The sequence below is a fragment of the Neltuma alba genome, unplaced genomic scaffold (genome assembly GCF_004799145.2).
Source record: "Neltuma alba isolate B1F8T4 unplaced genomic scaffold, ASM479914v2 tig00012769_pilon, whole genome shotgun sequence".
In the NCBI taxonomy this organism is placed as follows: domain Eukaryota; kingdom Viridiplantae; phylum Streptophyta; class Magnoliopsida; order Fabales; family Fabaceae; genus Neltuma; species Neltuma alba.
The window spans coordinates 330,097-345,784 of record NW_021637179.1 but is presented as its reverse complement, the minus strand read 5'-3'; the positions used below and the strand labels follow the sequence as shown (position 1 = coordinate 345,784).

The window sequence follows — 15,688 nt, the reverse complement described above, 5'->3', positions numbered from 1 at the left end:
ATTTGATGAATAATTAAGTAATATAGTAGCAATGAGATTAAATTAAAAGTGGCAGTAAATTATCCAAAACAATTCTATTTAAATAAAAATATTAATTTGAAGCAGGTATGATTTAAGGTGGATAAATGCAATTTTTTCCCAAAATAATACAATGGGGCAGAGATTCTTGTCTTTTAGTAGAACCGAAAATGGACTGGCATGTTGAGAATGAATAAAATAATTGGTTTGTTTGCTGGCGGACAATGTTGAGGGAGGCTGCATATAATAATGCTTAATTTTGAAGTAAAGTGCTGATTTAAAAATAATATCAGATTAGGAATGACGCATAGGCTAGGTATTTAATTAATTTTATATCTATAATCTATGACTACAATATATACAACTCTCCATTCTAATTATATATGTTTTATAGGCATTTTGACAACGGCTAACCCTTTTAGATGCATGAACCTTACAGTTTCTTCTCTAGGCACTCTAATTAATCAAATATATAGTGTATGCCATGAATTCTTTAACACACACACACACACACATGCGTTGTAGGAATTAGACGATATATATATATATATATAATTCTGGAGTTGTTATTTGTTCATATATAATATTATTGTTCTATTGTGTATATTATAATAATATGTGAAGGACAAACTGGTATAATAATTTGAAGGATAACAAAATAATGTATTGTTATATGCATATATAGACATAATAAATACATATAATAAATATTTCTTGTCATGCAAACACAGATAAAAATGTAGTTGTATAGAGTTTTATAAATGAATTGAATTATTATTCTCACAAATAATATTTTTAAGGGAAAATTGGGTAAAAATACCCATTTGGAAATTTATTTGGGAACTGGTCCTGAAAACTTGTCAAAGGTTGAGGTCCACAAGTGTAAAGAGAAAATCCAGATGAAATTACTATATTGCCCTAACTAAAACTTTTTTTTAAAAGAAAAAAAAAAGTCAATGAGGAAAATCAGGGCAAGACAATTTAAAAAGCGCACACCCACATTGCTGAACTCCAGTAATGTGCAACATATTATTCCCAAGTGTAACTAATTTTCATATAGGTGTGACTAATCTTTCACTAAGTGCATTTACGTTATGGGCAACTAAACTCCAATAACGTGCAAGATATCATCCATAAGTGCAACTAAATTCTGTATAAGTACAATTGATCTTTTTTTCTTTTATAAGAGCAATTGATCTTTCATTAAGTGCATTTATGTTAGGTACAAGTGAACTCCAATAGCGTGCAACTAAACTCTAATAACATGTAATATATCATTCTTAAGTGCAACTAAATTTTATGTAGGTGTAATTAATCTTCCATTATGTGCACTTCCATTAGGTGCAACTACATTTTCCTTACATACAAGTCAAGGTGCAATTGGTATTCCATTTTGTGCAACTTACGTTAGGTACAATTGAACCTCCATAACATGCAAAATATCTTTCCCATATGCAACTAAATTTAGTGTATGTGCAAGTGATCTTTTATTACATTCAAAACATGGAGTGTGCAATTTAACTTCCATAACATACAAGATATCTTCTTTATGTGCAACTAAATTCAGTATATGTGCAAATGATCTTCCATTATATTCAAAACTGTGCAATTTAACTTCCACAATGTGCAAGATATTTTTTTCATATGCAACTATATTCAGTGTATGTACAAATAATCTTTCATTATATTCAAAACATGGAGTGTGCAATTTAACTTCCACAACTTGCAAGATATTTTTCCTGTGTGCAACTATATTCAGTGCATGTGCAAATGATTTTTCACTAAAGTCTAAGGGTATTTTGGTCTTTTTTCTTATTATAGTTATTTACACTAATGGACCTCAGCCTCTTATTATTTTTAGGGACCAAGTCCAAATAGATTTCCAAATGGGGATTTATCCCCAATTTCCCTATTTTTAATAGGAAACTGTTTACCATTTTTTTCTTTTATAATTTTTTTTTTTTGGTTTGGTTTCAAGATGTCATTTTATCAAGAGAGATTGGCATACATGTGATAGTGACTTTTATCGCTTAATCAATTAATCGGAGTTTCACTCTTAGCCCTTTATATATATGTAGTAACATAGTCGAGAAGAGCTTAATTACTTTCCACTCTCAATATACCTGAGAAAGATTAATCTGTGCCATTAGTCAAATACACTTTTTTTTTATTGCTCACAAATATCGTTCTATTAGAAGCAATTCTATCTAAAACATGATTAGTTTATGAGAAACTAGAAAAGGAGAAGTTCATATGAACATAAATAGGAGTCTAGTTAGAAGTGGATTCATTGTTTCTAGTATATGGTAGTTTATATGAAACTAGAAAACATCTTTGTTACAAACTAGACATAAAGGGAAACAACTAACAAGTTCCTGTTTTGGTATTGTAACGGTGCCCATGGTTTCCAAAGCAGATAACTACAAAACGATGAAGATGAATGAGACGCCTCTTCATGTATATCCACACGCAACTCTCCCAGTAACACCAAAATTCCTTAATTGTAGCTTTTACTTCACAAACAACACTATATATCACAGTCACTTTCCATCTATTAATTTCTTCTTCTTTTTTATTTAATTTTTAGAATATAATAATGGAATGATAAAGCCAGCTCTCTATTCTTTTTTAAAAAAAATTCTATAAATTTTTAAAATTGAAAAAAGAAGAAGAAGAAGAAAATCAAAACGCAGTCTTGCATTAGCTTTACACTCTTCATCAAAATTATCAGAATGATAAAGTTTCGAAACCCAACACATTAATTTCTTCCACGTTTAACATTTTGCTGCCAAACTCTATTTCTCGGTCGGTTCGTGTGTTTAAATTTTATAATTGGATATTATATATTCAACTTTACTTGATTTAAAATTCGAATCTTAGTTTTGCTGTTCAAATGGCGTCTGTAACATTTAGAAGGAACACTATATTACATGACTCAATTATCACGTGCTTAATAAGTACTAGCTTCCTGGTCGGAACCTACCATAATTAAATTTGCACGTGTGTATAGGGATGGATGCTTATGGTTCTGATGCGTTTCTCTTCTTGTTATTAGGACGAGACGACCATAAAGTTTATAATTCTTAGGAATATTTTTTTTTAGCATATCCTTGACAATTTACCGATCAGTTCACATCACTCATTAAACTTGCAGATTAATTTTATCTTACAAAAATCATATTAGGAAAGATATCTCCAATTAAACTTAATAATATTTAAACTTCACTTGATAATAATTAAATATTAGATAATTATATTTTAAAATATTGATGGAAAAAAATTATATTTTAAAATATATTACAAGACATTTTTATTTTTCTTTTCAGTTCACATCACTTTCTTTCTAATTAATTTTCTCCTCCATATACTTCTGAATCATCAACACTCTAAAACAGGTAAAACTCATGAAACTCAAATACCTAGACCCGCTACTTGTAAATATCATCATCATTGTCCTAAATAATAAACGATTAAGGTGAAAATTTGTCTTAAAAGTTTTTACTTTAATTTGGAGTGCTGATGAATATCCAGAAGTATTTTATAAGTAAATTTGCACCAAAAGTTTAAAATCATAATAATATTATTGTCTCCTGTTGTTAAAAATGTTAACAGCCAATGTCACTGTTTTGATAGTTAACATTAGTTTTTTGAGGATAAGGGGTAATAGTGCTACAATTTTAAATCTTTAGATAAATTTGCTCCTAAAAAAAAATTTCAAATATCCAGAGTTCATGAGTAAAAACTTTCACAGGACAAATTTGCACCTTAACGTAATAATAAAAGACACCAAGTACTTTCTTTTAAAGATTTTCTTAAATATTAAATATGAGGTTGTGAGTTCAAATTATATACATATATGTAGTTTTAGAAGAGAGTGTGAAATTAATATAAAAATTTATGACAAAATTAACATCGAAGCGATGGGTATGTGTTTATCATCTAGAACTGATATTTGGAATCACTTGACCCCAAGGAAAAAACTTATCCATGAAAAAGGAAGGGGAGGGATTTTTTTTTTTTTTGGTCCAAGTATTTGAGGAGGTCAAAGTAAATGCATAAAATATCCAAATTGGAATGAAAATAACCAATAAGAAGAGGGACATGAGGATGAATGGCATATGTATGGCTGCGAGTTGAGGGTCCTCAGAAATCTTATCCTGGCGTGTGTGAAAAGCTTGCTTGGCCCTCTCCTAACTACTTGCGTTCCCTTCCAGATAACTTCCTCAAAACGGCGCTTCCTCACCAGTATTCACTGCATCTTTTACTCTCCCCAGGCCACCTCCATATACGATGTACGTTATAATTAGTCCTCGGTCAAACGTACACACCTGTATAGTTTTTATTCTCACTACCCAACGAAACGCTTTGTCGTTTAGCCCTTCGTCTCTGCTTTTGCGCTAGCTAACAGGTGTCAGCTATCAATTGGATAATACGTTACCATAGTCGCTCATCCTTCTTAATTAACGCTCCCATTAATTTATCATTAGGGTCAACCATGATCACCTTCATGCAACTTCGATTTATATAATATTTATACATATTGATCACGAGAGTGAATTATTAGTCCAAGTGTGGAAAATTACACATAAATTTGTCTTTTTCGTTTTTTTGGCCTTACTTAGCAGGTGGTGTTGTAATTAATTAACATCATATTCAGCCTTCACATTAATTCTCATATTATAGGGACGTCATAAACCCAATTGATAGTTTTGACTACTGTGATCGTCATCAGCTTCATAACGTCAGTCTCTTACCATTTTTTCCTAATTAGGAAAGCTACTTCAAATTGAATGCTTTGGCATATCACTAAATGTTTTGAATATTTTTGAAATTCACATTTTTTGTGGATGTTGGTTTTGGTATTTAAAATTTAAAACCAGTAGCTTTGATTTTTCATCCTTAAAATCTTGCTTCAAGGGTAAAAATATTATTTTAGGAACAAAAATTTTTTGAACAGGCAAAAAATATGTCAGATTTCAAGGATTAAACTAATTTCAAATTTCAGGGACTAAAATCAAAACGAAATCAAGTTTTGAGAATTAAAAATAATACTTCTCCGGTCCTTAATATAAGACCCAATTATTAAGTTATTTTGGTCCTAAATATAAGACTCATTTCTTATATTTATCAATTTTTTCTAAATTACCCCTATGGATACTCCCTTAACCATAATCAAGTAGAAGAGGGAGATGGGGTATTAAAAAAGATGATTATAGTGTTTTAGGAAAAATATGACACTTTTTTTATAATTAACTAACTTACCTAACTTCCTTAATTTAATCAAATTAGTTAAATGGGTCTTATATTAAGGACTGGAGGAGTATTAACTTTTTTTTTTTTATCATTCTTTGATAAAAGGAACTCATGCACACACACATCATCTCATGAACAGTGGAATAAACTGGGTAAAATATCCTCACAGTGCAGAACTGCACATACCATTTGATTATTCATTATATTTTCTTTTCTTTTTCAAAGATATCATATGCTTCATATATATGTTCAATTGACCAACTTTATTAGAACCGAGTCTAAAATAAAACTTGAGGGAAGACCATCATATGCGTCCAAATATGGAAATAAGCGAACTTGGTACATACACCTTAATTCCTATTGTTTGCTCCAATCTATCATTCTCCTATGATGAATCGGGGCCAATAAGTATCTTAATCAGCTGTGTGACATGCTGTCAATTGAATATTTATTTATTTATTTAAGAAATTATTAACAAAAGAGAGGGGACACGTAACAGCAGCCAGCAACATATCCTTTCTCTACCTGAGTGCATGCATCCAAAACCCACCCTCCTCTCCCTCCTCTCCTATATATAATCCCATAACCCGGCCCTCTTTTTTTATCATTATTCCAACCTCCACATAACCTCCTCAACCTCCAACTGTATCTTCGCTTCTCGAAACCGGAAAAAGAAAAAGAAAAGAAAAGATGACTTGTTCTTCCACCACCACCGTCTCCAAATGCACTGTCTACCCTAGCCAGCCAACTGTATCTTCTCTTCTCGAAAATGGAAAAACAAAAAGAAAAGAAAAGATGCCTTGTTCTTCCACCACCACCGTCTCCAAATGCACTGTCTACCCTAGCCAGCCCTCCTCCCTGGAATCCCTCAAGCTCTCCGTCTCCGACCTCCCCATGCTCTCTTGCCACTACATCCAAAAGGGCATCCTCCTCCCTCCCCCTCCTTTCTCCTTCCCTGACCTTCTCCTCTCTCTTAAGCGCTCTCTTTCTATTACTCTCTCCTTTTTCCCTCCCCTTGCCGGTCGTCTTTTCACCGATTCCGACGGGTATGTCCATATTCAATGCAACGACGCCGGCGTCGAATTCATCCATGCCTCCGCCAAACACCTTGCCACTCACTCCATCCTTTACTCTCCCACACTCACTGACGTCCCTGGCTGCTTCAAGGAGTTCTTCGCTCACAGCAAGACTATCTCCTACACTGGACACACTCTCCCCCTCGTCGCCGTCCAAGTCACTGAGCTTGCTGATGCGGTTTTCATCGGATGCACTGTTAATCATGCCATCGTCGACGGCAATTCCCTCTGGCATTTCTTCAACACCTTCGCTGAGATCTGCAGAGGAGCGAAAATTTCCAAATTCCCCGAATTCACTCGAGATACCGTTTTCAACTCCTCCGCCGTGCTTAAAGTCCCCGCCGGCGGCCCCAAGGTCACCTTCGACGACGAACAGCCGCTGAGGGAAAGAGTATTCCATTTCAGCAGGGAGGCAATTCAAAAACTTAAGCTCACAGCTAATCAGTATGGCGGGAACGGTGTCACGGATTCTACAGAGTTCGTTGAAAAGAAAGTTAACGGGGAGATAACGACCGTCACGGCGAACGGGACCGCCCACAAGACGGAAGAGATTTCGTCGTTTCAATCATTATCAGCACAGCTGTGGCGTTCGGTGACACGTGCGAGGAAGTTGGACCCACGCAAAATGTCGACGTTTCGCATGGCGGTGAACTGCCGCCGACGTCTGGAGCCGAAGATGGACGCTTATTACTTCGGGAACGCGATACAGAGCATCCCGACCGTTGCCGAAGTCGGGGAGATTCTGTCTCGGGATCTACGGTGGTGTGCGGATCTGCTGCATAAAAACGTCGTCGCACATGACGACGCAACGGTGCGGCGCGGCATAGAGGATTGGGAGAAGTCCCCCAGGCTGTTTCCCCTTGGTAACTTCGACGGCGCTTCGATAACCATGGGTAGCTCTCCGCGTTTCCCCATGTACGACAATGACTTTGGGTGGGGCCGACCGTTAGCGATTCGGAGCGGGAAGGCCAACAAATTTGACGGTAAGATCTCTGCGTTTCCGGGGAGGGAAGGAAACGGGAGCGTTGACTTGGAAGTCGTTTTGGCGCCAGAAACGATGGCGGGGCTCGAAAACGACATGGAGTTCATGCAGTACGTAACGTGAACGGCGTGAGCGGTTACAGCTTAGTTAATCTCGGAAATACGACAAAATGAATGGCATCGGAGGATGATACGACGACGTTCGCTTTTGTGATGGATGGGATGGTGGGACCATGTTATGAATGTATGGAAAATGTGCCCTTTGCACATTCGTAAAAGGAAAAAGGCGCTCATTTTTCAAAAGGAGAATTGGCCGTTGGGGATCAATGTCCTCATCATCGACTAGATAAAACTTTTTAATGCTGTCTTCAAATCTATTATTTCTCTAGTATTTAATATAGGACTTAATTATTGAGTTGATTTTGGTTCTAAATATAAGATTAATTTCTCATATTTATCAATTTTTTCTAAATTACCCATATGGATACTCCCTCAATTATAATCAAGTAGAAGAAGGAGAGGAGATATTAAAAAAGATGATTATGGTATTTTAAGAAAAACATGTCACATTTCTTATAATTAACTAACTTACTTAATTTCCTTAATCTAATCAAATTAGTTAAATGGGTCTTATATTAAGGATCGAAGAAGTAGTTTGAAATCGATTGTGTTTTTTATTAAAATGATAACTAACATTTGGCAGTTAATATTTTTAATGATTTAAGACTTTTTTTTTTTAGTTTATAAGTTTATAAACAAATGGACTCGATTTTGAGCTCATTAGAAACGTCCGTGCAATGCATAAGATGGTATAAAATTGATGATTGATATTATTAAAAATGTTAATGTTCTAATTAATAAATATTATGACATGTTTACAATTTCAATGACTTTGAAAATTTTCTTCAACTTAACTCTACTCATTTTGAAGCAAACAGGATATTATAAGATTTTAAGTATAAAGTTGATGATGCTGATTGAATGATATCGTAAATTCAATTGACTCACGATTTTGGTAGTACTGGATCCAAAAAAAAACATTTAAATACATATAGCTCTTGCTCAAAAATTTGAGACAAAATTGAATCTTCATGGAACAATTCCTTGTCAGTAAAGGAGGATAGCCTTTTATCCTTGAGAGATTGTTCATGAACGTGGTGACGGATTTATGAATCATGCGAGTGCAAGAGAAGCGGGTAAAGATTATCCATAATTGCAAGGGGATCAATAACTATAATTTGGATCTAGGAAATGAAGCTAGAAGATCTCATTATGAATGCTTTTAGGCTTCAAGTAGAAGGGTCGGTGCTGCACAATGTTGAATATATTGAAGACTGAAGAGGACAGAATAGCATTCTCGGGATTGGAATGTGCTTAGAACAATTTAATTGCACCTCATTTAGGTAGATTACGACGCATACCGGTTTTTTTTTTTTTTTGGGTACCTTTAATCAATCCACACCTCATTAGAGAGATGGCTAATGGTGAAAGGCCCCACACACACGTACATATCCCTTGTATTTTGTGTTCATTTTGCTAGCGATACTTAGGGGGTGTTTGGCAACCTCCAAACTATGGTTTCAGAAACACTTTTTCACAAAACGAGACAAACTCCTCCACATATTTACTTCGTAAACTGTAAAAGCACTTCTGAAACGATGGTTTGATTTCTATCCAAACACCCATTTATATTTTGTTAGGTTTTTTTTTTTAAAAAAAAAAAGGTCAATACCATGCCTAATCTGACATTCAATCTCATTTTAGTTTTAGCCTATCAAATTTGAAATCCCTGACTTTGATTCCTGAAATTTGGTATCATTTTGGTTGGTCTAAGGATTTTTTGTCCTTAAAATAGTATTTTCAGTTCTTAAAGTTAAACTTTAGAAACTAAAGATGATATTAACCCCTAAAAAGTAAAAAGTTATGACTATGTTTGATTGGAAATTTTCATATAATAGATCAACCTATCAACTATTTTAAAACATTTTTTACCGCATATAGTCAAATAAGAGATTTTAAACATTTGATGGGTTAGGATCCTAAAAGAAAGAAATTCCCTCAAATTTGCCAGTGAATATAGAAAATTATAACATAATAAGGATACGAACAAATAACCCAAGTATTTCATAAATGAACTCACTCAATGTAAAATTAGAGAACCTATACAGTTGTACCATCTTATAGTCCCCATCAGAGACATAAATAGACCTACTAAAGCTTAACCAACGAAAATTAGAGACGCAGCTATGATTAACCCCTAAGCAATGCACAGGATACAATTAAACCAAGTTGTGATCTTTGCCATCACACAATAACCATGTACGCAAGTACTGAGAAGCACGATTCCAATAAATCAACAGATCCACACTGAACTTTTTTTTCCTCCTATTTTTCTCAAGAGTCTATGACCCACTACTTTAAACGATTACCCAATATTTTAGCCAGGCTCCTTCAAAATGACACCTCCAGTTTATTTCCCAGAAGGTTGAAGATTTACCAATCAAAGCCTTCTCTTTCATCATCCACTTCTTCATCACCAGCGTGCAGGTTCTGTGCTTCTGAACATGAATTCATTTCCTTGCTAACTGTTCTTCGCACCTTGTGTAATTGCCCTGTACATCAGAATGTCAGAAGTCAGATTTCTTGCAGACTATGCTGCATATGACGATGAATGTTTGGTGCTCATGGTATAATCTCAATTTATTGGACGTTCAAGTGTAATAATTCATTTAAAAGTATTTATTGGTCAACCTGAAAAAATAGTGGCTAAAAATACAGCACAAGTCACCATGTTTAGTTTTACTAAATTAATCACATCCCTCTCAAATACAAGGCTCCTTTAAAGCCAAACCAAGCTTGCAAAACAAAAACAGCATAAGCTTGGAAAATATAAAAGCATCACCTGTAGTCCGGGTCTGGGAAAATACATTTAGCCAACCATTGTAAGGGTCTTAACAATTGAGCTTGTTTCTTGCGCCAGTACCAAATGGCAGCATTGTAATTTTCATTGCGAATCTTTCTCGTGGCTGCCCTCCAGTCGAACTTTTCCATTTCCTGTCGTGCGGCTGTGCCCATGGTTTCTCTCAACTCTCTGTCATGCAACAGAGGCTTTAATTTGCTTAAACAGTCTTCAATATCACCCGGATTGTAGAGATAGCCTATCCTTCCATCTTGATCTGGAGGAATTATGTCAGGAACGCCACCGGCTCGTGCTCCCACCACAGGAATCCCAGAAGACATGGCCTCCAAAACAACAAGCCCAAGTGTCTCAGATTCTGAAGGCATGGCAAAAACATCACCACTGGCATATGCTTGAGAGAGTTCTTCCCCTCCTAACATTCCTGTGAATACTGCTGGCATCCCTTCGAACATTTTTTCCAGCTCCTCCCTGCCAGTTAGAAGCAAATATTTTAAGAAGTGGCAAACACAATAGCATCAGGATGCATTGCTTTACAAAGAGATGGATTAGAGATATTTTTCATGTAAAAACGTCACATGCAAGACGGTTGAGTTTCAATAACTCCTTATACCACATCACCAGAGATGAACGGGACTATATGATTTGCAAATTTATGCTTTTAGTACTGGGGAAAGATGGTAGGACACACAGCATGCCCTTCTAAAAGGAAAGAGTGAAAAGTCAAAACCCTTTTCATAAGGGCAGTAGCGGGCAAGGAAGTAAGTCCCCTGCAGCACTTTGAACATATTTGAGAGAACAAGCAACGGAGCGAATTACCTGTATGGCCCATCCCCAATAAAAGCAATGCGTGCTTCAGGAAGCCTGTCCATAAGGCTGCCAAAAAATGTGTTCCAAATGTCAAAGGAAGTATATAGATATTAAAATTGCCATTCAAAATATATCTGGTGTGGCATGAAGAAGGAAAGTATATCAATGATTAACGAAGAAGATTTCACCGCGCTCTCATTTTGTGGATTTTAAGACATTCCGGAAAAAGCCTCTGCAACTCCATCAAAGGCAAATTTATAAACTAATGAAACAGTGGTTCCTTAACTCAGATAGATAAAAATTCTACCTTTTGAGAAAATCCAAACTCTTTTCAACTCCAAGTCGCCCAACATGTACTATCAAGGGCTTTTCAGGTTCCCCATTACTGTTTGACACAAAAGTTTAGAATTAAGATGAAAATTCCCACGATGTCAAAATTGTGACTATGGAAGGAATAATAAATGGTTTCCACCTCAATCTTAGTCGCATTTCATGTGAACGGAATTTCGGATGGAAACTTTCAGAGTCAACACCCTTGCTCCACACACGAATCCTATTAGCTAAGCATTGACAAATAAAACAGGTGAGCTAAAAAATGCATGACAAGGGATGTTAGTGCTCACCTAGTGCAATCAATTGACCATAGTCTAAAGACAACTAACTGATTAAAATATGTTTAATTTACCTGCTGTTACTTGAAATTTTTCAAGATCTTTTCCAATGGCAGCTGATGGCACCAGCGTCAGATCAGCTGCTCGATGAAGAAATTCTATAGAAAATTGCAAAAGGTATTATTTTATGTTCATAATACTAAAGTCCGATCAGATTACTGAAGAAAGATACATACTCAAGATCATCCACATGGGTTTGACCAGCCAACTAAATGTGTATCGTGGAATGTATCTGAGAATGGAAAAAATTTGGCAATCAGCAAAAGGATGCCTCTAGCGTGAACAAGGCTGAGAAATCATAATATGAATGAAACTTACACAGGTACATGAGTATGATAGGACATAAGAATAGGAACAGACAAAAGTTTAGCAATGGCAAGAGCACCAAAAACCTGAAATTTAGCCAATGTCAGACGTGTGCCAGATAGATCTATAACACAGCATCATGCCTTATAATAAAAAATGAAAAATAAACATAAAGTCACGAGAATTGTAGACCAACCATTATGCCTGGTGATGAGGCATGTATTATGTCAGGCTTGAACCGGGCAACCTCTGAAATTATTCTGGGACTAAGTGCCAAGGAGAGTGGTACCTTCTGATACCAAGGAAAGGGGAAGCTGCATTTTGAAGTTTTAGAAAACATAGATGTTTAGTTAGGTGAACTAAAAAGTGTACATCATGTACTGGCAAGAGATGAGATAAGGTAGAACAATAGTTGACAAATACTCCTCCAGTCCTAAATGTAATGCCCATTTTGTAGTGTAATTTACACTACAAAATAGGTATTACATTTAGGCCTGGAGGAGTATAAGCATTATTCACTTCACAAGCAAGTAAACAAAGAGAGACTTAAGCTAAACAACCGCAAAAGTTATTTTTAACAACCTCCGAGATCCAATAATTTTGGCACCATAAAATTCTTCGGGGGCTCCTTCATGGGTGGTCACAACCAGTACCTACATTCACAAATAAGAACATTCAGAAATGGCATATCAGAGCTCAAAACTTCAAGCCAGCCTGTTCTTATTAGCCCATTTGCAGGTTCAGCTAAAAATTCCTAAGACAAGAATGTGCATAATTCAAGTTATAAGTTTACTACTGAAAGACAAGTGGCTCAGCAACTCAGCTCAAAGTCCAAATAAATCCAGGAAAATTTAATGCTTAAGTAGAAGCTGCATTATTCATGCTAATGTCTTCATAATAATGGAGCAAGAGCTTTCCATCCCAAACAGTTTTCAAATAATTGAAGCTACTATATAAAAGTACCAAGTGTAGAAGAATAAAAGACGGGAATTGCTAGTGGGAAGCACCTCGTCTCCCATTTCACGGAGGTATTTAATGAAATTCTGATACCGGTTTTTGTATCCAGAGACATATCTGCAAAATAGATATAGTTCTGAATAAGGGTACCGTTCAAAATGAAGAGCTCGAATCACACATAAATTATGCCAAAGGTAATGCCGTCTAGTCTGATCAGGATAATTCACCATTATACAGAACAAACAACAAATTTAATGCCTGCTCATAGATCAATGACGATTTGAGCCGAGAATTCACACCTAAATATTGAGAAAGTCATAGAATAAGTAAAATTAAAACTTTTGTGATGAAGAGACTTCGGAACACGCATAAGGAGCATTTTGACACTCCCAGAAATGATGAGCTCAATACCAGCTAAAAAAGGACTGGGAAAAAAAAAAACGGTCAAGGCCGATTCATCTGATTGAAGAGAATCTCATTTATAGTGTGGCCCCAACGAACTCCAATTTTACAACAGCAGGATATGCAGTGAACAGTAAATCTGAAACGTTATTGAGCAACATGCATCCTTAAATTATTTCTCTCCAAATTCATTCACTTATTTATTTTTCTGGCAATTCATTGTTGAGCAAGAAAGCATATTTCACAGACATTCCTGCAACTTAACAAAGCAGACAGAAGCCTATCGCTTTTGACCTTAAAGCTGATGCCACCAAACTCCACGAAGTCAACTCTTAATCGGAATAATAAGGCAAGTCATTTATTTGAAAATTGGAGCCCAAAATAGTTAAAGCCTTGAGAAAAGAAGGAAAAATTAAAAGGGGTCTCAAACACCCCCACACTGACCAATGAAAATTGAGCACAGTGAAGATCAACATAGAAACTCACGCAAAGGGAGAAGGCTCAACAAAGAGGGCAATTCGACGAGGCGTCGAGATACTCTCAATGTCAAGCAAAGCAGGAGGCCCTTCCTCTTCCTCCTCATGTAAATCAGCCTCCGCAATGGTCATCCTGCCAGATTCAAGAGCAAAACTTTTCCTACCCTTCACGCTCTTTGACCTCAACAAAGGGCAGAATCGCACCCTTCTGTAGTAAAGATTACTGGGCTTTGCTCCCACCGAGCGAGGATGTTGAAATATAATACCTTGTAATGGGAATAAGCAAGATGTGGAAGGGGACAATGAAGCAGACGCTAAAGGGAGAGAAAAGAAGAGAGAGAGGGTTTTATAGAGAGAGGAGCAGCACTCATGATCGTATAAGTAAGCGAGTGAAATTAAAATATATTCATTAGTTTCGTCAGTAGGTGTTGGGCAAAGGAAGGTAGAGAGAGAAAGAATAGGGAGATGGAGAGACCAATGAAAGAAAAGGAATCTCACACACTTGGTAAGGACTCTTGTTACGGATATTCTTTTTTGAAGGCGGGTCAGTAAGGAATAAAAATGGGAGGCATGCGAGCATATGCTGTTGGGTCACTCTCTTTCGTCCAGTGGGGGTCAGTTTAACAATTTCTAAATTTTGTGGGCCGAATTTCTCATTAGAAAAATGTGTTCCCTCCCCCTTCTGAACAGCACGAGGGGCACATAGAAAATTAGCATTTTAATATTTGCAGAATTAATGATTCACATTAAACAGAATATAAAATTGATGTCACAGTCGCTTTCACTAAATCAATCAAATTCGGCATCGTTTAATTCTGATTCGTGTAAAAAATTTGACAAAGAAGGAATATTGAAAAAAATATATATTCAATTTTAAAAGTATATAGATTTGTATAATCCATATATCCAATATATCCAAACTGATGTACAGGCCTTATTTGAATACCACCTAATTATCTAAATTACACGATTGGCCGAAATTGAAATTTTAATTCAGAATTAGGAATTGGGTAATAATAAGTTATAAAAGATCTCAGCGGAAATCTGGTCAGAAGATGATGGATTTTTTTTTTTGGTTTTCAAAAATTGAACACGATCGAGAAATTTAAAAACTTTTTATGGATGGTACTAAATGAAAATATGAAAGTTATTTTGAAAATTATGGTGATTAATGTATTCTCAATATCTTAAACCGAATAATATCAGCAGCACATCTTGAAATTGTGTTAGTCAAGAATGGAACATATTCCTTTTAACCGTTCACACTCACTTTCGTCATTTTCCAGTCCCAGACGGAAAGCAAATTATATTCTCACCATTATTCAGTTGGTGAAAAGTACTTGGAAAAAACTTCATACCCGAAAGGAATGTGATTCGGAGGAAGCTAGGCGGCGTCAATCATGAAGGAATCAGAATTCATTCCTGCAAATGCAAATCCACCACTTTGAAGAGGAATTCTTAGGTGCTACAGGAGTACCACCTCATTCAAACTCTATCCAATAAATATATTCCAGTCCCATTTTAATTAGATTAAAAAAGTTAGATAAGTTAGTTAATTATAAGAAAAGTGACACATTTTTTCTAAAACACCATAATCATCTTTCTTAATACCTCATCTCCCGCTTCTACTTGATTATGGTTGAGGGAGTATCTATATGGGTAATTTAGAGAAAATTGATAAATATGAGAAATGGGTCTTATATTTAGAACCAAAACCAACTCAAGAATTGGGTCCTATATTAAGGATTGGAAGAGTAATAACCTCTTCATCCCATTGTCAATACAATTAAGTTCTTTTTTTTTTTGGTGAACACACTACAA

The 15,688-nt window shown here is 35.7% G+C and overlaps 2 protein-coding genes across 4 annotated transcripts; one reads left to right on the top strand and one right to left on the bottom strand.

Moving 5' to 3' along the window:
• Positions 1–5,866: 5,866 nt before the first annotated feature.
• Positions 5,867–7,691, top strand: LOC114730841 (BAHD acyltransferase DCR-like). 2 transcript variants are annotated; one of them, XM_028917947.1, is made up of 2 exons: positions 5,867–5,981; positions 6,087–7,691. In XM_028917947.1, the coding sequence occupies exons 1-2, from the start codon at positions 5,962–5,964 to the stop codon at positions 7,450–7,452; spliced, it is 1,386 nt and encodes a 461-aa protein (XP_028773780.1). In that variant the 5' UTR covers positions 5,867–5,961; the 3' UTR covers positions 7,453–7,691. The 2 variants fall into 2 exon arrangements, with proteins under 2 accessions (XP_028773780.1, XP_028773779.1); XM_028917946.1 differs by having other exon boundaries at positions 5,867–7,691.
• A 1,739-nt stretch (positions 7,692–9,430) lies between these two features.
• LOC114730862 (sulfoquinovosyl transferase SQD2-like) lies at positions 9,431–14,273 on the bottom strand. Of its 2 annotated transcripts, none has more exons than XM_028917966.1 (12): positions 13,878–14,273; positions 13,040–13,106; positions 12,615–12,685; positions 12,229–12,346; positions 12,045–12,118; positions 11,903–11,958; positions 11,741–11,824; positions 11,528–11,615; positions 11,363–11,440; positions 11,065–11,121; positions 10,231–10,716; positions 9,431–9,940 (listed from the first exon to the last, which is right to left on the bottom strand). In XM_028917966.1, the coding sequence occupies exons 1-12, from the start codon at positions 13,997–13,999 to the stop codon at positions 9,910–9,912; spliced, it is 1,332 nt and encodes a 443-aa protein (XP_028773799.1). In that variant the 5' UTR covers positions 14,000–14,273; the 3' UTR covers positions 9,431–9,909. The 2 variants fall into 2 exon arrangements, with proteins under 2 accessions (XP_028773799.1, XP_028773798.1); XM_028917965.1 differs by lacking the exon at positions 13,878–14,273 and adding an exon at positions 13,836–13,860.
• Between the last annotated feature and the right edge of the window lie 1,415 nt (positions 14,274–15,688).